Below are 26,109 nucleotides of genomic sequence, written 5' to 3' on the forward strand. Positions count from 1 at the left end.
CTAGGCGGAGGATTAGCCTAGTGAGCCGCGGCGCCGGCCCATAATTCTTCATTTCTAAGAGTTCATTTTGATTTCTCTTTAAGATCTCAATTTCTTGGGAGAAATTGTCTTTCATGTCATGAATGAATTTCATTAGTTTTTGCATTTGCTTCTGTTTACTTCTCAGTAATTCTATGATCCATTTTTTTATTTCCATTTTTGGCATTTCTTCAGTCTCATCATCTTCACAATCTAGTATTGAGGTCTTGTGTTCTTTTGGGGATGTCATGTTGTCTTCCTTGTTCTTTTTTCTTGGATTGATGAGTTTGTTAGTTGGCATTTGTGGGGAGACTTGTTGGTCTTTGATTTTTTGCCGTTGCCACTTTTATCTTTGGACTATGTCTGAGTGGATTAGTGGAGTGTCTGCTTTCAGAGAACAACTGGAGGAGTGAGGTGGGAGTGGCCAAGTAGCTCTTGTCTGAGGTGACACACCCAGGTTTGGTGTGGTAAATTTTTTTTTTTTATTCAGAAGGGAGGTTTCTTCTTGTCTGTTGGTATAGACTTAGCTGAGCTTGTCTCCTTGAAGACCAGTGCTGGGCACTAGCCCCAGCGAGTATATTATTCATCCGCTCTGCCACAGGGACCACACAAAAGATCTGTGAAGTCTCATTGTGAGCTCAGATTGCCCAGCCATGTCTCTCACCAGGGAACCAGGGAGCCCTGAGTGTGTGCAGCCTCCCCGTGACTGCCCAGTGTCCCAGCCACACCCTGAACCCTCCCATGCAACCTCAGTGTTTTCACAGTCCCTGCACACAGCCTCCCAGTCACGAGCACCCAGGGAGCCCCCATTCACCCCCACGGAGTGTACACTAGAGCACCAGTTTCCTCATCAGGGCACAGACGCTGAGAGCGGTTGTTCTTATGATCTAATACCTTTGATTCCTAGTAAGGTGGAAAACTGTTCAATTAGGTTTCTGGCTATTTGTGTTTCTTCTTTGTTTTGAAAAAATTATTTGAAAGGCACAGTGGCACAGTGTCAGAGAAGGGAAGAGATGGGAGAGATGGGAGAGATGGGAGAGAGAGAGAGAGAGAGATTGATTTTCAATCCCCAAATGGCTGCAATGGCAGGGCTGTGCCAGGCCAAAGCTAGGAGCCAGGAGCTTCATCCAGTCTCCCATCTGGATGGCAAGGGACCCAAGCAACTCAACCATCTTCCACTGCTCCCCCAGGTGCGTTAGTAGGGAGCTGAATCAGGAGGGGAGCAGCCAGGACTTGAATTGACACTGCCTTATAGGATGCAGGCACTATAAGCAGTTGCCTAACCCACTGTGCCGCAATGTCGTTCCCATGTTTCCTCTTGTATGGACTCCCTGTGTACCCTTTGTATGCTTTCCCACCAGATCCATCATAGTTATCTTCATTCTTCTTGATCTGAAATAACCCTTTATATTAAGTTTAATACATTTGATCCACCATACTTTGCAAGTACTTTTCCACTGTCATTTGGCTTGTAAAGGTGTATAAGGTGCTTTGTTTTATACATTTTATCATGTTTTGGTTTTTAAAAGATTTGTTTATTGATTTGAAATACAAAGTTACAGGAGGAGGTGGACAGAGAGAGGTCATCTATCTGCTGGTTCACTCCCCAAATGGCTGCAATGTCCGGGGGTTGGCGAGGCTGAGGCTAGAAGCAAAGAAGTCCATTCAGGTGTCTCACATGGGTGCAGGGGTCTATGGGCTTGTGTCATCTTCCACTGCTTTTCCATGTGCATTAGCAAGGAGCTGGATTGAAAGCAGAGCAGCTGGGACTGGAACCAGTGCCCATATGGGATGCTGGTGTTGCAGGCAGTGGCTTAACCTGTTGTGCCACAATGCTGACATCCATATTTTAATTTGTACATAACTTTACCTTGACATTTTCTTTGTTTCATTCTAGAAAGTTTGTCTATCCAGATTTTATAAATATTCTCCTATGCAATTTTATTCATGTATAAATTAAATTTTGTCACTTAAGTCTATAGTTCATTTAAAATTTACTTTGATATCTTATGGCAGAGAATGCAGAATCTTTCCTCCAGGATATTTAGCAAATCTGTAACTGCCTACTCGACACACACCCTTGGAAGTCTCAGAGGCACTTCGAACTCATCAGTATTTTCTCTTCCTTTAAATGTTTGCTCACTGATGACAGGGTACGGATTCACCCCAGGTTGCTCTGGGTGCAAACTGGGGAATCATTTTGATACCTCAATCTTCTTATTTCTTCCCCATATTCAACTACTAAGGATACCTTAAAAACCTCTTTTTTGGTTATTATTCTTTTAATTATACATGTTTATGGAATACAATGTGATAATTCCATACATGTATAAATTATATGATGATAAAGCCAGATTAGTTAGCAGCATTTCTGTCTCCTAAACATTGGAACATGTTTTTAATTAACACAATAATTGTACATAATTATGGAGTATATATTGTGTGCTATTTTAATAAGTATATATAATGTATTTCAATAAATGTATACAGAGATCTTCTATAATGATTATCTAATCTTGTCACTCCCTATCTAAAATATCCTATTGGTATTTCATTGTCTAAAAAAATGAGGGTTCTTTTTTCCATTTTTATTGTTATTAATATAAAGAGAACAATTTTCATGTATTTCATAGATAATCCCCCCATTCCTCCATCAATCCCGTCTCCTTCCTTCCTTTCCTTTCTTTTTTATTCCTTTTATTTTTTCAATAACCTAGTTTCAATTTACTTTATGATCATGGGCTTAATGCACCACTACCTGACAGTCCAGATATGAGTGATTGGTCTGGCCCAGCCCAGACTTGCCCTGAGTTCTTCTGCCTGCTAGATTCCAGAACACACCTTGGTAGGCTCTTCTCAGTAATGTCCTTTCTTTCTGTCACCTGCCTCCTAGTCCCCACTTCTCAGCCCACCCACACTTAGCAAACCCACCTCTATGTGTTTCTTCATGATACCCACCTTGATTACTGGACCAAATATCACAGTGAGTCGGTTCCAGTGTCACTCTGGCTGGATTTTGAAAAGAACAGCTGTTTATTTCTCTTCAGCCCTGGTAAGTTCTCAGCATGCAGAGGATCATAGGGTATTTGTTACAGTTGTTTTCTGAGTTGTACAGAACACTGGTCCCAGGAGATGGAAAAGGGGTTCTGTGGCCAAGGAACTTTGGAACATGGCACATGCCATGTGGAGATTGCCTTTGTTTATTTTTCGAATATATTTGATTATAAAACCTGTTTTCTGAAAAAGGAATTTATTGTATCCCAAAGACTAGTGTTCCATAAGAACACTACTTCCACATAAGAAAGATGATGCCTTTGCTTTTTGAGGTTGTTGCCTTGGAAACAAATACTGTTTCAAGATACTCAAGGTTCAGCAAACTTAACACTTGGCCAACTGTTAGGTGCTCAAAAGTTACCTAATTGACTTAGAGGAGTGAATTAGGCAAATCATTGTTAGAGAATTAGATCCTTAACCCTATGTTACATTTACCTTCTGAGTTTGGCTTTCTCAGTGGGTTCAAGACATATCACTCTCAGGCCAGCAGGTGAACTCTGCAATGTGGGGAATTCTGCCTTTTCCTGCTGAACTTAGGCTTCTGGTTGAAAATACTATCACTTTCATCCTCCAAATACAGACAGAAACTCCCTGAGCTTGGTGTGCCATCCACACAACTCTTTCTTTATGGTCCTTCACTGGGCGTGGGTCCTGTGTGCCTTTCAGTGATTGGCTTACTTTGTGTCCACTCTCATCTTTGAGTCTTTGCTACTCTGCCCCTTGCATTATCTGTCCCAGTGCCAGTGGATGGGAAGAAAGGACCTCCTGATGCAGCATTAATTCTCCAGGATCTACTTGATATTGTGGGGAGCAACTTGGACTAGACTAAGTTACTGGAATTAAGACATATTCTATGCATCTGCTCTCCCACAATATGGCGCTGGGAGAGGAGAAAGCAGCTTCTACCCAGCTGCCTCTCACCAACTTGACAAGCTGCAGGACCTGCTCCTGATTGGAGGAGAGCAGCATACTCGGCGTGTGGGTAGCAGAGTTGGGATTGGTGGAAAAGGACTATAAAGGAGGAGAGAGACAACATGCACCAGGAACATCTAAGGGGAACATCTAAGAGGAACATCTGTGCTGCCCCCGAGAGAGCTGGCCGGCGGTGTGCCGCTCCCCCGCGGAAGTGGGGAAAGTGGCCAGGGGGAACCGCCCTTCCACGGAGGTGGAAGTGACGGTAGCCAACCCAGGAAGAACCAGCAGCAAACCCAGGGAGGGCCGAGCAGACAAAAGAACAACGCAGGGTCCTGTGTCGTTCCTCCACGAAGAGGGGGAGCGACATAATGGTGCCGTGACTCGGATATGAAGCCTAGGCAGGGTTCAGTGTCGCTCCTCCACGAAGACGGGGAGCGACAGATATCCTACCTGAAACTCTACACTGGGCCTGAGATGCTGGTACTGCAACAGGGAAAGCAAGGATTCTTCCAGACCCACTGCCACTGTCGCTTGAACAACGGGGACTCCGGTGACCCATTCCTTTCTTACTAGCACAGAAATGCCATGTGTGTTATCAAAGGTGGAGAATGTTACCATGTCTCCCTGTCTTTCAACTCAACTGCTTTTCAGTATTTGTCTCTTGGGACTGGTGCTGTTGCATAGTATGCTAAGCCTCTGCTTGCAGGGCTAGCTCCCACCTGGGCTACTCCTCCTCCGTTCAGCTCTCTGCTATTTCTTGGGAAGGCAGTGGAAGATGGCCCAAGTGCTTGGGCCCCTGCACCTGCATGGTAGACCCTAGGGAATCTCCTGGCTCCTGGATTCGGATCAGCTCATCTCCAGCTGTTACGGCCCTTTGGGGAGTGAACCAGCAGATGGAAGACCTTTCTCTCTGCCTCTCCCTTTCTCTGTCTGTGACTCTGCCTCTCAAATAAATAAATAAATCTTAAAATAATATATTTGTCTCTTAGTTTATAGCCATCTACAACTTCTGGCTCTCTTCCACTGGAAAATTCCATTGAACTTTTTTTTTATTTGATAAAGATTTTTTAATTTTATTTTTTTCAACTTCTATTTAATAAATATAAATTTCCAAAGTACATCTTTTGGATTATAGTGGCTTTTCCTCCCATAACCTCCCTCCCACCCGCAACCGTCCCATCTCCCACTCCCTCTCCCATCCCATTCTTCATCAAGATTCATTTTTAATTATCTTTATATACAGAAGATCAACTTAGCATATACTAAGTAAAGATTTCAACAGACTGCACCCACACAGACACACAAAGTATAGAGTACTGTTTGAGTAGTAGTTTTACCGTTAATTCTCATAGTACGACACATTAAGGACAGAGGTCCTACATGAGGAGTAAGTGTACAGTGACTCCCGTTGTTGATTTAACAATTGACACTCTTATTTATGACATCAGTAATCACCCTAGGCTCTTGTCATGAGCTGTCAAGGCTATGGAAGCCTCTTGAGTTCACAAATTCTGATCTTATTCAGACAAGGCTATAGTCAAAGTGGAAGTTCTTTCCTCCCTTCAGAGAAAGGTACCTCCTTCTGTGATGGCCCATTCTTTCCACTGGGATCTCACTTGCAGAGATCTTTCATTTAGGTCATTTTTCTTGCCACAGTGTCTTGGCTTTCAGTGCCTGAGAAACACTCATGGGCTTTTTAGCTGGATCTGAATGCCTTAAGGGCTGATTCTGAGGCCAGAGTGCTATTTAGGACATGTGCCATTCTATGAGTCTGCTGTGTATCCCACTTCCCATATGGATTGTTCTCTCCTTTTTAATTTTATCAGTTAGTATTAGCAGACACCAGTCTTGTTTGTGTGATCCCTTTGACATTTAATTCTATCATTATGATAATTTATGAACTGAAACTGATCACTTTGACTAGTGAGATGGCCTTGGTACATGCCACCTCGATGGGATTGAATTAGAGTCCCCTGGCACATTTCTAGCTCTACTATTACAGGTAAGTCCATTGAACTTTAATATGCATTTTTTTGGAGTTGATCGTCTTTCATGTGGTTTTTGGCCATTCATATCTCTGTACTTGTAAAATGTCTTTTTAAATCATTTTTGCACTTAAAAATGATTGTGTGTCATATTATTGACTTGTGAAAGTTCTTTTTATATTCTGAATACAAGTCCTTTTTCAGATGTACATTTTGCTCATCACTGCATTGTATTAATGGTTTCTTTTGGTAATGTCTAATTTATCTTTTTTTCTTTTTACTGTTTGTGGGTTTTTAATATCAGAAGAAATCTTCATTTCAAGATGATGGATGGACTTGCATACAGTATTTTTCCATAGAATTTTTAAAAATGTTTTTGCTTTTAGGCTTAGGTCTATAACCTGTTTTGAGTTAGTTTTTTTATATGTGGTGTGAGTTGAAGATGAAGATATATTTTGTCACATATAAATACCCAGTTAGTCCTGTATCTTATTGAAAATACATACAATCTTTTCACCATTGATTCTGTTGGCTTATTTGTTGAAAAAAATCAATTGACCATCCATGTGCTTAATACCCTCTGGTTATTTTTTAAACTTCTTATTTTGAGATAATTAATTAAAACTGTTTCAAGAAATAATAGTGTCCCAGTGAAACATTTGTATCCAGTTTCCTCCAATAAGAACATACTCCAAAACTGTAGCACAATGTCAAAACCAAGATAGAACCAACATCCAGAAGGAGCTCTGCGTGTTGCACTTTTACAGGAGCACCGGTTTCCCTCTCAACACAGCCTCTCTCTAACCTCTGGGTTTTCTTTGGAGGAGGCCATCAGGAACATCGATGGTGTCTTCCCTCATTGCTGAGTGTCCCACAGTTTGCTTAGCCATTCACCTGTTGAAAGGAATCTGAGCCTCTTCCAGTTTTGAGCTACCACAAATAAGGTTGCAAACCTTCATGTAACAGGTTTCTGTGTGAACATAAATTATCATTTTCTGGGACAATTGCCCAGGAGTTTAATTGCTGAGTAGTATGGTTAGCTGCATGTTTAGTTTTACCAGCGCTGCCCACGTGTTTCCAGAGTGCCCACATATTTTACATTCCCACCAGCAGGGCTGAGTGATTTAGTTTCTGCACATCCTTGCCTGCACGTGCTGTTGTTACTGTTTCTTACTTTAGCTGTTCTGATATGTATTGACAGTTCATTGTGGATTTAATGTGAATTTCCCTAATGATGAACAATGCTGATCATCTTGTGGGCCTGTTTGACATTTGCATTTCTTCTTTGATGAGATATATCTCCACTCTGGGGGACCCATTTTCTAATCCTGTCATATCACATCAAGGCTACACAGCATCAGGGTTATTTATGATCATTTTGTTGACCTTGCTTACCTGGATGGGATGGTGTTTTCAGGTTTTTCTCCTGTCATCTTTTTATTTTCTTTCTTTTCCATAGTGTGCTCTTTGTGTGGCCCACACTAGGCAAGTAGAGTCTTGGAAGGTGGAGTGAGTACATGAACTATCTAGAATTTTTCTGCATATAAGATTTGTTTATTCCCCTCCATTTCCTTGCTTCTTAGTCATTTATGACAATATGTACTCAAGATACTTACGTTGTACTCTGTATTATAATCCAATGTTATATTTATTTTGTTGTTCAGAATGTTCCCTCTCTGGACATTGAGAGCTCTTTCTGTTGGCTACTATTTCCTTCTGTATATTCCCATCATTGTGGTGGTAATATTGCTGTTTTTTTTGTTGTTGTTGTTATTGTTTTTTCTTTGCTTATAGCACTCACATACTTTCTGACTCTGAAGGTGTTCCAGTCTCATTTTTGTTTTTTCTTCCCCGGTCCTAGAATCATCCGTTTATCCAAGGATCCCTAGTTTCTTTATTGGAGAATGAGGTTAGACACTAAAGTCTATTCCCTTGCTGTTCTCACTGCTGTCCAGGTGCCATTGCTTTTAGGTTCTCTCAGTTGACAGAACAAGATGTATGTGTGCACACTAACTCATGCAGAAGTACATGTTTGTAAATACAGCGTTATGCAGCCAGCTCCATCTCCACCTGTATTAAGCTTAGCAAGGATTGATAGTGATGTCTGCAACTCTAATCCATTACCACAGGGATAATTCCAGCTTTCTCTGCTTGCTTACTGTAAAATCCCATACCAACAGCAAGATACTTGGCTCCCACCATCCAGTATCCATTTACTTAATTGTTCAGTTCTGGTGTACGTGTATAGAAGTATCAGAATTGTCAAATTGTCCTTGTGGGGAAAAACTGTATCAGCTAATGTGCAGTGCTTATGTACATAATTTTGCATTTAATCTTAATCAGTACTGCTCATTTCCAAAGTTACTTAGCTCAGCATCTCCCTCAATCATTTAGTGAGGATGTAGGTTGTTTAATAAATTCGTAATATGGTCAGATTCTTTTATCAAAGTCTGCAATCTTTCAGAATCTTCCAACTAGAGGTTCTTTCTTATCATTTTTTCCCATTTAAGTATAATTTCTCAAACATTATTTATGAAAAGGCTATCTTTCCTTCTTTTAATTGCTTTCAAATCTTTATCAAAAATCTGTTAGCTGTAATTGTGTGGATCTATTTGGAGTTTTCCATTCTTTATGTAGAGCTTTAAATATTTCTTTGAGAGATTGTGTGTGTGTGTGTGTGTGTGTGTGCATGAGAGGGAAGGAGGGAGGGAGGGAGAGAGAGAGAGACAGAGAGAGAGATCTTCCATCCATTGTTCATTCTCCACATGGCTACATGAGGGTCTCAAGTATTTGACTCATTTTACACTGTTTTCTCAGGCATATTAGTGGGGAGCTGGGTAGGAAATGGAACCCGCTGTCATGTGGGATGCCAGTGCCACAGGTGGGAGCTTAACCCATTGTGCTATAATAACAGCCCCTATTGTAGTTATTCTAGTTCATTTGCCTCCATATAGATTTTAGAATAATTTTTTTTGTAGCTACAGGAGACTTCGCTAAGGTATTGATAGATATTGCATTAAATATGTATATCAATTTGGGAAGAATCAGCATCTTTAATATTTGGAGTTTTCCAATGCATGGGAATGATATGACTCTGCATTTATCAATATTTTTCCTGTACTTGTATGCCAAAGTATGTAAGTGTGTATGTATGTGTTTGGTTGTAGTGATTTTAAATAGAATTATAGTTTGATATTCACATATTCATTACTAATATGTAGATATTCAATTGATTTTTGTATGTCTGTCTTGTGTCATGTCACATGCTGAACTTAGTATTTTTAGGAGGTTCTTTTGGTAGATTTATTACAGAGATACCTAGGTCATCATAAAATAGAGACAGCTTCACTTATTCCTTTTAGATCTATGTTTTATTTCCTTTTATGGTCTTACTGCATTGAGGGCTAGAACTTCTAGCAGTAGTTTGAATAAGGGCAGCCATTTTTACTTTGTACTCTTAGGGGGATATAGTATTCAGTCTTTCACTGAGTAGAACATCATCTGTAGGGTTTTTAAAATACACTTTTTTTGTATTTGTTTTAATTTTATTTAAGTTATACAAGTTTAATATACTTCATATACACAGATTTGGGAACATACTGACGCTTCCCCCTATACTCTGTGTCCTACCCTTGCTCCAACCCTTTCCTCCCTCCTTCTCACATTCCTACTCTTAATTTTTACAAAGATCTATTTTTCAGTATAATTAATGAAAAAGAGTAAGTAAAAGAGTACAACAAGATTTTTTTTTGACAGAGTATATTGGCTTTCCATACCTAAAATATTCTCATGGGCTCTTCAGCCAGATCCGAATGCCTTAAGGGCTGATTCTGAGGCCAGAGTGCTGTGTAGGACATCTGCCATTCTATGAGTCTGCTGTGTATCCTGCTTCCCATGTTGGATGGTTCTCTCCCTTTTTTATTCTATCAGTTAGTATTAGCAGACACCAGTCTTGTTTGTGTGAACCCTTTGACTCTTAGACCTATCAGTGTGATAAATTTTGAATTGAAATTAATCACTTTGACTAGCAAGATGGCATTGGTACATGCTACCTTGATGGGATTGAGTTGGAATCCCCTGGCACATTTCTAACTCCACCATTTGGGGCAAGTCAGCTTGAGAATGTCCCAAATTGTACATCTCCTCCCTCTCTTATTCCCACTCTTATATTTAACAGGGATCAGTTAAAATTTAAACACCTAAGAATAATTGTGTGTTAATTATAGAATTCAACCAATAGTATTAAGTAGAACAAAAAAATACTAAAAGGGATAAAGTATGAAATTGTACATCAACAGTCAGGACAAGAGCTGATCAAGCCACTCTTTCTCATAGTGTCCATTTCACTTCAACAGGTTTCCCCTTTGGTGCTCAGTTAGTTGTCGCTGATCAGGGAGAACATATGATATTTGTCCCTTTGGGACTGGCTTAGTTCACTCAGCATGATGTGTTCCAGATTCCTCCATCTTGTTGCAAATGACCGGGTTTCATTGTTTTTGACTGCTGTATAGTATTCTATAGAGTACATGTCCCATAATTTCTTTATCCAGTCTACTGTTGATGGGCATTTGGGTTGGTTCCAGGTCTTAGCTATTGTGAATTGAGCAGCAATAAACATTAAGGTGCAGACAGCTTTTGTGTTTGCCAATTTAATTTCCTTTGGGTAAATTCCAAGGAGTGGGATGGCTGGGTTGTATGGTAGGGTTATATTCAGGTTTCTGAGGAATCTCCAGACTGATTTCCATAGTGGCTTAACCAGTTTGCATTCCCACCAACAGTGGGTTAGTGTCCCTTTTCCCCCACATCCTCACCAGCATCTATTGTTGGTAGATTTCTGAATGTGAGCCATTCTAACCAGGGTGAGGTGAAACCTCATTGTGGTTTTGATTTGCATTTCCCTGTAAAATACTCTTTATCAAATTAAGGATATTCCTTTGTCTGTTTTCTTGATAAATTTAATCATGAATGAGTATTGGATTTTTCAAATGCTTTTTCTGTATCAATTGATATGATCGTGTGATTTATCCTTAGGCCATTTATGAGTTGACTTGTGTAAATTATTTTTCAAGGACTGAATCAGTCCTACATTCCTAGGATAAACCCCATATTCTCAGTGTATGGTTATTTTCATATATTGCTAAATGCTATCTTGTAACATTTTGTTTAGCACTTATATTCATAAGGAATATTTGTCTATAATTTTCTTTTTTTCTTTTTCTTAACATTGTCTTTGCCTTGTTTTGTTAGCAAAGTAAAACTGACTTCTAGAAATGAGTTAGGAAGTGTTGTCTTTTTTTTTCTGTTAGAAATTATGTCAAATTGCTGTTAATTCTTTAAGCACTTGGTAGAATTTACTAGTAAAGAGCATCAGGACTTGGAGATTTCTTTGCTTTCGCCATGTTTGGCTGGAATGGAACAGTTCTTGCCTGTAAATTTTGCCCTGCTGAGCTGCTCGTGTCCTGGTTCTTTGGCCATGGAGAACAGGCTTTTATCCTCTGCATCGCTGGGTATTTCTGGATTGCTGGCTCCTCCAGACTTAGTCTGGAATAAGTAAGGCTGAAAGGACCCTCAGAGAGCTCACCATCATGTTGTTCCTAGAGTCCTGATGTTCCCAGCCAATCCTTCTGGTCCTGCAACTCTTAGAATCTTCTTGGGTTCATTTGTAATGTAATATCCATGATGTTTTTCATTGTACTTATATGGAAGTATGGGGAAAATATATCTCCTTCATCTTTCCAGACCCCAAAGCCTCACTCTAATTATTTTTAGGATTTTCCCTGTATTACTGGTTTTTAGCAAATTGATCGTGATGTGGCTTTTTGTGTGTTTATCCTGTCTGGGGTCTGTTGTATTCTTGGCTCTGCAGTTATAGTTTTCATCAAATCTGGGAATTTAAATCTGTAATTCCATCATACACCTATCACTGCATCACCATCCCACCATTTTCCAGGTCTAAGTACATCTATTTTGAACTGTTTAAATTTTCCATCAGCTCAGAACATCTGTTCAGTTTTTAAACTCTATTCTTTGAGTTTTGGTTTGTGTAGCTTCAAGTTTCTGTTTCAACTTTACTAATATTTTCTTCTGCAGTGTCTAATCTGCTATCAAATTATTGACTTTTTTAAAAATTTCAGATATTTTTCATTTGTGGAAATTTTAAATATTTTGTTTTTCACTTCATTGTTTTTTATGTTTTCCTTATCATTTTGGGAACATACTTTGTTATTTCTGAATCTGTGTCTTTTGACTGATTTTTATTCTGGGTATGGGTACCATATTCTTGCTTCTTTGCTGGTCTAATAATTTTTGTATGGATGCTGCTCATTGTAGGTTTGGTTGTTGATGGATTGGATTGATTGCCTTGCTTTTTTTAAGTGACAGATTCTTTTGTGACAGGTAAGCTACTTGCCAGCCTGTTTGATCTTTCCTAAGTTTGCTTTTCCATTTGAGGGAGGTGAGTCTACAGTAGTGTTTATTCTAGGGTTGGTTATGTCCCATTACTAATATGTGACATTTTATGGCTTCACTAAATGCCCTGGGAGACCATCAAAATGTCTTCACCCTGACTCATGAGAATCTGAATACTTCCAAGTCTTCTGTGGGTTGGGGAACTATGTCTCTTTCATTTTCCTTGCACGTTCCTGGAGCTTCAACTTATTCACAGCATTCAGAAATAAATTCCATGTGTATAACACAGGAAACTACAAAAAGTTCATGGGCAAATAGAATGAGAATATGATTTTGGTGCAAAAAATTCCTGGAATCCATGTGCAGGTTTTTTTATAGCATACATTTTTCATGAATTTTATAATTTTGTTTTACTTATTTGAAAGTCAGAGAGAGAAAGAAAGACTTAGCACCCACTGATTCATTACTCCAGTGCCGTAGATAGCTGGGTCTGAGCCAGGCCAAAACCAGGAGCAGAGAACTCAATCAGATTCCTATGTGGGTGACAGTATCTCAACTGAAGAGGATGTGGGGAAAAAGGGACACTAACCCACTGTTGGTGGGAATGCAAACTGGTTAAGCCACTATGGAAATCAGTCTGGAGATTCCTCAGAAACCTGAATATAACCCTACCATACAACCCAGCCATCCCACTCCTTGGAATTTACCCAAAGGAAATTAAATTGGCAAACACAAAAGCTGTCTGCACCTTAATGTTTATTGCTGCTCAATTCACAATAGCTAAGACCTGGAACCAACCCAAATGCCCATCAACAGTAGACTGGATAAAGAAATTATGGGACATGTACTCTATAGAATACTATACAGCAGTCAAAAACAATGAAACCCGGTCATTTGCAACAAGATGGAGGAATCTGGAACACATCATGCTGAGTGAATTAAGCCAGTCCCAAAGGGACAAATATCATATGTTCTCCCTGATCAGCGACAACTAACTGAGCACCAAAGGGGAAACCTGTTGAAGTGAAATGGACACTATGAGAAACAGTGACTTGATCAGCTCTTGTCCTGACGGTTGATGTACAATGTAATACTTTATCCATTTTAGTATTTTTTTTGTTCTATCTAGTACTATTGGTTGAACTCTGTAATTAACACACAATTATTTTTAGGTGTTTAAATTTTAACTGAAAAGTGATCCCTGTTAGGAATTTGGAAAACATTATGCTGAGTGAAATAAGCCAGTCCCAAAGGGACAAATATCATATGTTCTCCCTGATTGGTGACAACTAACCGAGCACCAAAAAGGAAACCTGTTAAAGTGAAATGAAAACTATGAGAAATGGTGACTTGATCAGCCCTTGCCCTGACTGTTGATGAACAACTTAATACGTTATCCCTATTAGTATTTGTTTTGTTTGTTCCACTTAATACTTTTGGTTGAATACTGTAATCAATACACAGTTATTCTTAAGTGTTGAAACTTAACTGAAAAGTGATCGCTGTTAAGAGTGGGAATAACAAAGGGAGCACATAAACAAGTCTAGTATCTGCTAACACTAACCGATAGAATAAATAAAGGGGAGAGTGATCCAACATGGGAAGTGAGATACTCAGCAGACTCATAGAATGGCAGATGTCCTAAATAGCACTCTGGCCTCAGAATCAGCCCTAAAGGCACTCGGATCTGGCTGAAAAGCCCATGAGAGTATTTCAGGCATGGAAAGCCAAGACACTCTGGCAAAAAGATCTCTGTGAGTGAGATCCCAGTGGAAAGAACAGGTCTTCAAAGAGGGAGGTGCCTTTCTCTGAAGGGAGGAGAGAACCTCCACTTTGACTATGACCTTGTCTAAACAAGATAAGAGTCGGAGAACTCAAGGGGCTTCCATAGCCTTGGAAACTCATGACTGGTGCATAGGGAGATTACTGATGCCATAAACAGGAGTGTCAATTTGTAAAGTCAACAACAGGAGTCACTGTGCACTTACTCCTCATGTAGGATCTCTGTCCTTAATGTGCTGTACACTGAGGCTTAATGCTATAACGAGTACTCAAACAGTATATTTCACTTTGTGTTTCTATGGGGGTGCAAACTGTTGAAATCTTTACTTAATGTACACTAAACTGATCTTCTGTTAAAAAAAAAAAAAGAAAAGAAAAGAAACTATCAATTCCCAACTTGACTCTCACTGGGATTAAACATGACAATAGGTCTGATCTGATTTCATCATCATTTAAAAAAAAATCATCTATTATTTTTCACTTTATGTTTCTGTGTGGGAACAAACTGTTGAAATCCTTACTTAAGGTATACTAAGCTGATCTTCTGTATACTAAGATAATCGAAAATGAATCTTGATGTGAATGGAAGGGGAGAGGGAGTGGGAAAGGGGAGGGTGGTGGGTGGGAGGGACGGTATGGGGGGGAAAGCCATTGTAACCCATGAGACGTACTTTGGAAATTTATATTCATTAAATAAAAGATAAAAAAAAATAAAAAAATAAAAAAAAAAAAAGAAAAAAAAAAAAAAAAGAGTGGGAATAAGAGAGGGAAGAAATGTGCAATTTGGAACATGCTCAAGCTGACTTGCCCCAAACGGTAGAGTTAGAAACATACCAGGGGATTCCAATTCAATCCCATCAAGGTGGCATGTACCAATGCCATCTCACTAGTCCCAGTGATCAATTTCTGTTCACAATAGATCATAATGATAGGACTAAGAGGCAAAGGGAGCACATAAACAAGACTAGTGTCTGCAAATACTAGCTGATAGAATAAAAAAGGGAGAGAACGATCCAACATGGGAAGCGAGATACACAGCAGACTCATAGAATAGCAGATGTCCTAAACAGCACTCTGGCCTCAGAATCAGCCCTTAAGGCATGTGGATCTGGCTGAAAAGCCCATGAGAGTATTTCAGGCATGGAAAGCCAAGACACTCTGGCAAAACAAACAAACAAAAAAACTAAATGAAAGATCTCCACGAGTGAGATCCCAGTGGAAAGAACAGGTCATCAAAGAAGGAGGTACCTTTCTCTGAAGGGAGGAGAGAACTTCCACTTTGACTGCGACCTTGTCTAAATATGATCAGAGCTGGCGAACTCAAAAGGCTTCCATAGCCTTGGCAGCTCTTGACAAGAGCCTAGGGTGATTACTGAAGCCATAAACAAGAGTGTCAATTTGTGAAGTCAACAACAAGAGTCACTGTGCACTTACTCCTCATGTAGGATCTCTGTCCTTAATGTGCTGTACATTGTGATTTAATACTATAATGAGTACTCAAACAGTACATTTCACTTTGTGTTTCTATGTGGGTGCAAACTGTTGAAATCTTTACTTAATATATGCTAAACTGATCTTTTGTATATAAAGAGAATTGAAAATGAATCTTGATGTGAATGGAAGGGGGGAGGGAGCGGGAAAGGGGAGGGTTGCGGGTGGGAGGGAAGTTATGGGGTGGGGGGGAAGCCACTGTAATCCATAAGCTGTACTTTGGAAATTTATATTCATTAAATAAAAGTTTTAAAAAAAGAAAGATAAGAAATTTTTGAAGAATCCTGGTATTTCTAGTGCTATTTTTTGGGTGGTTCTATCTTATGTAGTTGTCTCCCCTACAAATTATACCTACCTTTGTCTCTGTAAACTCTGGTCTTTTTCTCCTCAATTCAACAAAACCATATGTTCTAAATTGGCTTTGGAGAGAAAGCCAGACTGGTTGTGGGCTCAGCTGTTTTGTTTCCCTTCTTGCAGCACTCAGTTCTCATGAGTTTCCTCTTGTCTGATGTCTTAAGAGTGTCTTCCCCCCTGTATTTTGTCATGTATGCTAGTTGTTTACAGGGAAGGGTAAGAGGAGTTCTAATTGCTGCATTGTGGTAGAAGACGTTTCAAGTAGTGTTGTAGAGTCACTTAATCTGCAACAAAATCCTTGGAAAGTATGGAGGAGTGATAGTTAAAGCAGCCAGAATGGTGCCTGGCCCAAAGGAGACATACATTTAATAATAGGTGTAATGATTGTAATGGTTGTCCTTGATATCTTTCAGTGTGGACTCTATTGAGTGAGGATTACTAACAGCAGTGACTTTGGGTTTTTTCATGTTTTTGAATTTGCTGTTTTATCTGCAGAAAATTTATAGAGTTAATAAGTATGCTTATGAAGTTTCATAAAGATTACCAAATATGATATCTACAATATATTTTATCTATTTGATAGTAGACTGAAAAAATGTAAAAGAATTAAATGTCATACTCTGATTTCCAGGCTTAGATAAGTAGAAATTTCATTTTGTCTTCTCTTCACAAATGTTAATCAAAGACAATGGCAATTTAAGAGTAATTGAATTTTCACCAACTTGAATTTTAAAAAGAGTAAGCAAATGAACTAAAAAGCGAACTGACTGAAGCCATCAAAGCTTAAAGATCTATAAAACTTAACTATTAGTAAGAAACATAATATGCAGGTAAAGGACCTGTTCTAATAAAATAAGCTAAAATGTATATTGATTGGAAATGGCATATTGGGGTTTTGAGATTCATTTACAAGCATGATGTTATTCATATTGGGGAAACATAAATGGAGCCAAACATATATTCCTAATTCATAATAAATTTTCCAACACTTTGCATGAAACTGATGGTAAAAATCATAATCTCTGCAAGGCGGGCAACAGCAGTCATCCTTGGGAGTCTTCTCTAGCAATTCCATCTATATACCCTAGTTCCTGCTGTGGGCATAGGACACGTGAAGCCTTCAAACTGGGAGCCAGTTGGGGGATGACTGATTCATCTAGATGCGTAGGAGTGTTAGTGTCTGTAAGATAGGTCATTAGAGTAAACTGAGAGGCATCAGAAATGTGCATCACTCTAGGGTTGCACCAGAACACACAGGCTATGGAAATAGAAGCCAGCTAATTGGCTCCCTAACTGACGTGTGCTTTATATCATTAACGTATACTAGGTAATCCCTTTCACAGCTCTAAGAACACTGGGGTGGTGAAAACTAGAATGAGAATTATAGTTGCTAGATATTTGGCAACTGTCCACAAAAAGACTTCACTTTTTCTTCTTCCTACCATCTCCATCTTTACCACATCCTTGAGAGCCACATCTCGAATGGATCTCAAGGACAGACAATTCTAGGGATCTTGGACTCCTGCCTATTTTGTTTAAGTCTCAATAGTGATTGAAGAACCACCATATGTGATTGGGCTGCCCTGGAATCTGAATTTGCCAAAAACCTCCCTGGAGAAGCTGTGAACCGGAGCAGAGTGGGTAGACTGGATCTGCAGTTGTGGGTCTGCAAGAGTTTATGGAACTAGAAGGGTGTGATGTTGACATTGGCTTTCGTGCAACTTTTTGAGTTTTGCCAGACTACAGAAGTGAGGAAAGTCGGACCATTTCTGTAGCTAGCTGTAAAGGTAGCAGGGCATCTCATTTCAGAATTTGCCGTGTTAAGATTGCCAGCTAAAGAAAGCTATCATTTAGTAAATACTTCAATTAAGCTTGTCTCCTTAAATGGTTGAAAAGCAGTACTGATGTATATATTTGTCAAGGCCTTTGGTTTTATCCTTTTAACATTTCTCATCACATTCTTGTTTATGTCTCTTCAACTAGTCTACCATGTAATGCCATTTGTAATAGTTTAGTCTGTGCCCTTTTCCACTCAGAGTGATTACCCCATTAATAGAATGACAACCTTTGAAATAGGTTAGTAAGAAGCAATCAATTTCATGTCTTTTCTGTTGACGTAAATGACTATATTTATTGCAGGAAACAAATTCACTTAGACACTATGGAATTATAATCAACCTAGAATGACCTCGAAGTAGTAAATGCTTCATTTGACAGATTTTACTTTAAAAATAAAATAGGTGCCAATATATATACAGTGTGAAATTTCGCAAATGTAAAATATGTTAGGGTGGGATTCCTCCTCTAAAATGATCTACAAATGACAACAAGTTGTTTTATAAATGTGAGGTAAGCCAGTGGCAGATAGGAAAACAATTTAATGCCAATTAAGTAAGCCAAGACTGATTATCTGAGTGTGCAGTGAAAGGTTGCTTTTTGAAAATGGATAAAATATTTGATTTTGCACTTTTGCTTTTTCAACTATGACCATAGCAATGCTAGCTGTTTTATTTTGGCTTCATTTTCTACATGTCTCTGAGCAAATGAGGGCTTATGTTGAAAAATTATTTTCTCATTTTTCAACCATTTAAGAGAGAGTACCTCAACTCGAAGTATCCTCTGCAGCTTTAGCATGGTGCTTTTAGATTTAAGAAGTGTGCTCATTTTATAATGACTCAAATGGATTGAAAACCACTTGATGGCTGGCGCTGCGGCTCAATAGGCTAATCCTCTGCCTGCGGCGCCAGCACACTGGGTTCTAGTCCCGGTCAGGGCACCAGATTCTGTACCGGTTGCCCCTCTTCCAGGCCAGCTCTCTGCTGTGGCCCAGGAGTGCAGTGGAGAATGGCCCAAGTGCTTAGGCCCTGCACCCGCATGGGAGACCAGGAGAAGCACCTGGCTCCTGCCATCGGATCAGCACGGTGCGCTGGCGGCAGCGTGCCGGCCACGGCAGCCATTGGAGGGTGAACCAACGGCAAAGGAAGACCTTTCTCTCTGTCTCTCTCTCTCTCACTGTCTACTCTGCCTGTCAAAAACAAAACAAAACAAAACAAAACAAAACAAAACAAAACAAAAAACAAAAAGAAAACCACTTGAAGATGGTTTTGTTGATAGAATTTGAAAAACTTTTATTTTACTTTTAATTTATGCAAATTCATACATATTTATGGATTGCCATGAGATGTTTCCATACTTGTATACATTGTGTAATGTTCACAACAGAGTAAACATACCTATTTCTCCAAATGTTTATCATTTCTTTATGGTGACAACATTCAACATCCATGCTTCTGGCTTTAAAACGTGTGTATACAGTACGTTATCATCTGTAGTCGCCTGGCGGCAACAGAACAGCAGCACTTGTTCCTCCTATTTTGGTATCTGTCAATCAACCTTTCCCCATCCTTCCCTGCTCCCTGCCCACCCCAGCCTCTGATAACCACCGTTCTCTTCAGCTTCTGTGAGAGCAACTTTTTTAGTGAAATCCTGCAGTACTTGTCTTGCCTTCATGTAACTCTTGATAGCAAGCTGTTTCCCATAAACAGGAGTTTCGATCCCAGTGGCATCTCTCTGTGCTTGGGGTGTCTCTGAGATTGGCAAGGATGCCCAGAAACACTGGGCAGGAGCTTGAGCTTGCATCTTCCATGTGGGGGAAGGGCGGAAGGATGTGTGTGAGCCTCTCTCAGGGCAGCTTTTCCCGGGGAAATTTATGTCAGGGTTGGCTTCACACTGTCTTCATGACTGTTGTCTTGTGAGGGGGGCTGGATGCTCGTTCTTAGCATTTCTGGTCCCCTCACCACCACTAAGCGTGTCGAGAGATTTGGAAAGAAGGGTGGATTTTCATAATTGGTTCAGGCAAGGCTCCCAACTATGTCCTAGAACTTTCCAGAAAAGATTCAAATGTCTGGTCTCATATACTCAAATACTTGGCTACAAAATAATCATAAGCTATGAGGTTTTGGCTTTCTGAAGTTTCAGAAAAATAAATAACAAGATTCAGCAGATGGGATCCAAAATCAGACTTCTTCTCTAATAAAATCAGTTCAATCTTCTGATCAACCTCAAAAAATGTATTCAGACATGGGAATCGGCTGTGGTTAACTGGATAAACAGAGTAAAGGAGGAATTCTTTTTATTACTGCTAATTTTTTTTTCTATTTTAGTTTCACTGGAGTAAAAGATCCCTTGTCTGGAATTTTCTGAGAGTTCTGTACTTTATACAAACAGCAGATTGGGCTCCATCGTGCAAGGTCGTGACCCCTAGCCTTAGATCTTTGTTTTGTTAGAGAAACGATGAGAGCCGTGGGCGCAGCCATCTCATGGCCACTTTTCCGTGTTCCCTAGGTGACGAGTGCGACATTGATATAAATGAATGTGACAGTAACCCCTGCCATCATGCCGGAACCTGCCTGGACCAGCCCAATGGCTATACCTGCCACTGCCCACATGGCTGGGTGGGAGCAAACTGTGAAATCCGTAAGTATTCTGGCAGCTTGTCTGCTGTTGTCTGATATTGCATTTTTCTTCAGCAGGAAGAGGGTGCCGATGGTAACCAGAGGGCTGTTGCTCCCCACTCTAATATGAGGTGGTGAGGCCCAGGGGACAGTGTGGGTCACCATGCCTCCCAAGCCCCTGTTGAGTGCCCCTGCCCTCCACCGTGCTGCGCCCACTCCTGGTGTCCGAATCCAGCCTTTCCACCAGGGTGAGGATTCTCAGATGTCATCCAGAGTTCACCGCTACTCACACAGCCAAAAATGTGCTTCATGGCGAAGCATCAGAATCCTATCAGAAAATAGAGCCTTTGTGTCAACGTTTTTACAAAACAAAGCAGACGTGAATTTGTTCTGCATTTATGTCTGCAAGTGTCTTCAAGTGGATTAAGTTCCACCGAGTGCCTGGAAAGAAGTCCAGTGAAGATGAACTTAAAGGAAAATCTGAAAAACATCCCAGGCTGCTTCAAGCTACGTCTTCTCTTACGGTGAACTTGCAGCAGTTTGAAAATGTCATGGTCAGGACTTGCTACACTGAAACCAGGCCTCTGCTGGGCGGGCAGTGGAATGGAGAGCTGATGTGCAGCCATGTTGGCGGTTGTCTGGGAAAATGCTAGACAGCCAGCTTGGAAAGGTCTTCTCTTCTTGGTCTGTTCATGGCAGGAGCAGTCTGACGGTGCTGCTTGGGAAAAGCTTCCTCCTCGTTCTAGATGCTGTTCATGGGCTTTGTAAGGGCTCCCAGCTGACGGGCCTTCTCACCCCTCCTTCCTCCTCAATGGATAAGGGCAACCTGCCTGTGGTACTTGTTTGGGAGGAGGCAGTTAAGGACACATGGCCCTAGCCATCGGTCTCCTTGGCATTGGAGGTAGTGCCTAGGATAAAGATTAGGAAGCAGCCCCTACATTTAGGAGCTTACAATCTGAGGGCAAGTCGGCATATCACTGTGCAGGCTTGTACGGAGCTCTCAGAAGCCAAAGCAAGCAGACATTTTCTCCTCTCAGAGTCATAAAAAGAGTAGGAATGGCCATCATGGGCATCATCTCAAAATCGATGGAATTTGGTAATGGCTGGAGACAGCCATCAGCGCTACATGCATAGGCTGGCTACTTGGCTCTTTGGTTCTTACATTTGTATAAACCAAGATTTTTTTAAAAATAAAATATATTAGTCTTCTTTTTCATCTTGAGCTCACTCCCATAAGTAACCACCATAACCATGTATCATATATTCTTCTAGATGTATTCAGTCATTATATAAATCTCTGTTTTCTGCCCTACAAATGGGATTGTTCTATATATCCTGCTTTTTTTTCTTAAAGATTTATTTATTTATTTTAAAGGTAGATTTCCAGAGAGGCAGAGAGAGAGAGAGAGAGAGAGAGAGAGGTCTTTCATCTGCTGGTTCACTCCCCAAATGGCCTCAATGGCCGGAAGGAGCTGTGCTGATTGAAGGCAGGAGCCAGGAGCTTCTTCCGGGTCTCCCACGTGGGTGCAGGGGCCCAAGGACTTGGGCCATCTTCTACTGCTTTCCCAGGCCATAGCATAGAGCTGGCTTCGAAGTGGAACAGCTGGGATTCGAACCAGCACCCATATGTTGGCTTACTCAGATCTACCCCAAGTTTTTGATACCATACGATATTTCCATTCTATACAGGCTCCCTAATTTATTTCATCAGACCCTTATCAATAGACAGATAACCCATTTTTTTTATATTAGAAGCAATACTAGAATGGGCATTTTTATGTATCCAAGTGTTTTAGTGTGGATAAGCTGCTGTCAGTAAGTACCTTAGGCTCTTAGGCTGAGTAACATAAACATCAAAAATTGATAGGATTTGTGGAGCTGGGAAGTCCAAGGTCAAGGTGTTGGCAGATTGGCAGATTCACCCTCTGGTTCTTCATGGGCGGCAACTTTGTGCTTTGCCCTTACATGGCATCGGACTGGGTGGCTCTCTGGGGCCTTTATTCTCCATTATAATTCCCCATTTTTCCCCATGATGGTCATTAATCCAATCCATGAGCACAGAGCTCTCGCAGCCTAATCACCCAAAGGCTCCACTTATTTTTTTAGATCTGTCATCTCTCTCTCTCTCTCTCTCTCTCTCTCTCTCTCTAACTCTGCCTTTCAGAGAGAGAGAGAGAGAGAGAGAGAGAGAGAGAATCTTCCATCTGCTGGTTTGCTCCCCAGATGACTGCAATGGCAGAGGCTGGACCAGGCCAAAGCCAGGAGCCCAGAGCTTCTGGATCTCTCACATGGGTACAAAGGCCGAAGTAATTGGGCCATCCTCTGCTGCTTTCCCAGATTGGAAGTGGAGCGGCCAGATCTTGAATCAGTGTCCATGTAGGACGGCAGCATCACAGGCAGCGGCTTTACCCACTACACCACAGTGCTGGCCCCAAGTCTCCACTTCTTAATACTATCACCTTGGCCATTTGGTTTCAACACAAGAATTCTGAGAAGAGACGGACATTGAGAGCCGAACAGCATCTTTGTGCATTCTTATGTGAAATGACCAGTAAGATAAAGTCCCAAAGATGGAATTGATGGGTGAAAGTGTTTTTACATTTAGCGCTTCGACTTTGCCTGCTGGTTATTGTTGCTGTAGCTTTTTTTTTTTTTTTTGACAGGCAGAGTGGACAGTGAGAGAGAGAGACAGAGAGAAAGGTCTTTCTTAGCCGTTGGTTCACCCTCCAATGGCCGCCGCGGCCAGTGAGCTGATCCAATGGCAGGAACCAGGTACTTATCCTGGTCTCCCATGGGGTGCAGGGCCCAAGTACTTGGGCCATCCTCCACTGCACTCCCGGGCCACAGCAGAGAGCTGGCCTGGAAGAGGGGCAACTGGGACAGAATCCGGTGCCCCAACCGGGACTAGAACCCGGTGTGCCGGCGCCGCAAAGCGGAGGAGTAGCCTAGTGAGCCGTGGCGCCGGCCGTTGTTGTAGCTTTTCACAAGCATTTGTTTATACATTGGCTCGTTGCTTTTTAAAACTTTTGGAAGCCTTGGTGTGGGGGCCCAAAGATGACTTGAAAATTCCATTTACTTTATAATTACCTCATTAAATGCTTTGAACACCAGAAACGCATCCTCCACTGACTTTGGGATGAATTGTGACTGGATGTGGGAAATGTAGCCTGACTTCTCCGGTGGAAACTCCATGCTGTGACTTGAGCTGTTTTGAATCCCAGTTTAGACCCTTTCTCCTTGGCCAGAAAACAAGATCTCTGAGCCTTAGGCCTTAGTAAATGGGATAAATGGGATAGTAATTGTAAATAATACATTACAGTGCCTGGCACATGTAAGGCACTCAATACGTGACTGCCTCAATCGTTACCCGCCTTCATTCTCTTTGCTCAGTGAGTGATCTGTGGGTGTCGGCTCAAGATGAGATTTCCCTGCCCCTAATGGAATATTGATATGTTAGATGCTTTTGAGTTAATAACTGCTTTCCACAGGTACAGAGCATTTTAGGATAACAGGCATTATACAGATCGGTGGTTATTACTATAAAATTAGGCCTTGACTTTTCCCTTATTGAATAGATACAAACAGCCCATGAGCAGATCTTCCCCCCACCCCGCCTCTGAAGATTGCTGATGGATTTGCATGGTGTAGGGTAGTATTTTTCAGATCTCTGGCTGCAATCCTCAAGAAGAAATGTATTTTGTATCTTGATGCTGTGATAACACACATGTTAACATGCACATAAACACACAGAACATGAGCAAATACTTTTTACAAGACTGACATTCTGATGAAATGCTCTAATTTTTTTGGTGTGAGTGTAGCCTCGCTACATTGATTCCACAATCTGCAGTTTGAAAAACATCACTTACTAATTGAAGCATGTGGCTTTAGAAACACGGTGCCTGGGCTTAACACATATAGTTTTTTAACTTTTTTATTTATATAAAGGGAACAAATTTCATGTATTTCATATATGTAGCTTTAAGAGTATAATGATACTTCCCACCCTAATCTCCCTCCCTCCCTTAGTCTCACCCTCCCTTTTCCTTCTTTTCTTATTTTTCTTTTAGTTTTTGCAATCAAATACTTTCAATTTACTTTATAATCATAGGCTTAACCCTCCACTCAGTAAAGAATTCAAGAGTATTAAGTATATTTTAGCACTTATTATGTCTGTAACCCTGGGAAAGTCATTTCTCTCTGAATCTCAGTGGTTCCTATATAAATTGGAGATAATAACAGTGTCTTCCTCTTAGCATTTTAGGAGGAGTAAATGATTTAACTCCCAAAACACTTAGGATCCAGTCCAGCACATATGGAACTCTCAATGAATGTCAACTATTATTCCCCAAAGCAGTGAACTAATCATCAAAAAATAATCATCCACCTGACATCACTGCTTGGGTGTCTTAAGGGCACCTCCTATTCAGTACATACAAAACCAAAAAGATGGTCTTTAGCTCATGACGGGTTGTCTTGCCATGATCCCTGCTCAGCTACAGCAGCCACCCATCCAGTGCACAGAGTTGGATGCTGCTTTCTTTCCTCTCCTTTGCCTCCACCAGCTGCATTTAGTCTGCTAATTCTACCCCTTATGTAGCACTCACATTCATTTATCTGTAGCTGAACCACACCAGGCCAAACCACCACCAACGCTGCCCTGCTCTACCGCAGCCCCCGAATGGGGTCTAACCTTAATCCTCCAACCTTTTCTTCTCATGCAGTCAGAAGGGTCTCTTCAAAGTGCAAATATGAACTTCCAGGACCTTCCACTGTTTCTATCGCTGCAGCAAGCCCCTATTAAAATAGAAAAACACCTAAGGACTAAAGGCTACACTGTTGCCTGCGGGGCCTGTGCCGGTGCCCTACCCTGCAGGAAGGGACCCCCGCCTTGCATGGGCTGCTTTCTCAGTGTCTCAAGCAGCCATATTGTCTTCTTTCCATCCCCTTCCTCTGCCCTCCTCCTCCCACTGTGAGTTTGTTCTGGTCTTTGCTGGGGATAGCCTTCCCTCTGAGGTCCCCATCCATTGGAGTCCAGCTCCTTGGGGGCTCCATTGCGAGCTCTCTGGATGCTGAATTGGATGGAGTATTCCCATGTCCTCTGCCAATCAGTACCATGCCTAGCACAAGGCAGGTGCTTGATTCTGTGAGTGGGTCCTGGGCAGGAGATTACCTGTTCTATTCCCTTTGCCCATGTCTGAAGAGTCACAAGGGTTCATTTGTTTTTACAATTTACTGACTGACTGGATTACGCATCTAACCTTTAGCTATAGGAAACAATGTAATTTGAAGTTTCCCCTTGCAGTTGTGCTGGGTAGCAGATGGTCTCAGAAACTATGGAGCTACCAAGTGACATCTTCACAAAAACATATTCACTTTTACTCTTTTAAATAACTTAGGTAGGTGAATTAACTAGTTGAACTCCAAGTCTAGCCCCTCTTCCTAACACAAGGTAGTGTAGGGGCCCAACTCAAATGTTCAATGCAGAAGCACTTTGGAAAATACAAAACCTCAAACAAATTCAGCTTAAACCAAAAAAATAGAGGATCCTTAGGCTCATGAGTGGGACTTCTTTCTGAACAGCTCATGTGCACATGTTCCTGGCCATGCACCTGCTGGGCTGATGAGATCATCCCATCCGGCACACT

The 26,109-nt window shown here is 41.0% G+C and overlaps 1 protein-coding gene across 1 annotated transcript in view; it reads left to right on the top strand.

Moving 5' to 3' along the window:
* Positions 1 to 26,109, top strand: part of DNER (delta/notch like EGF repeat containing) — a 426,443-nt gene that overhangs the window by 386,124 nt on the left and 14,210 nt on the right. The window contains exon 11 of the mRNA XM_008259280.3: positions 20,352 to 20,483. Within this exon, the coding sequence (XP_008257502.2) occupies positions 20,352 to 20,483 (132 nt within the window). The remainder of the gene's footprint in view (positions 1 to 20,351; positions 20,484 to 26,109) is intronic.

Source organism: Oryctolagus cuniculus, chromosome 3 (genome assembly GCF_964237555.1).
Source record: "Oryctolagus cuniculus chromosome 3, mOryCun1.1, whole genome shotgun sequence".
Lineage (NCBI taxonomy): Eukaryota > Metazoa > Chordata > Mammalia > Lagomorpha > Leporidae > Oryctolagus > Oryctolagus cuniculus.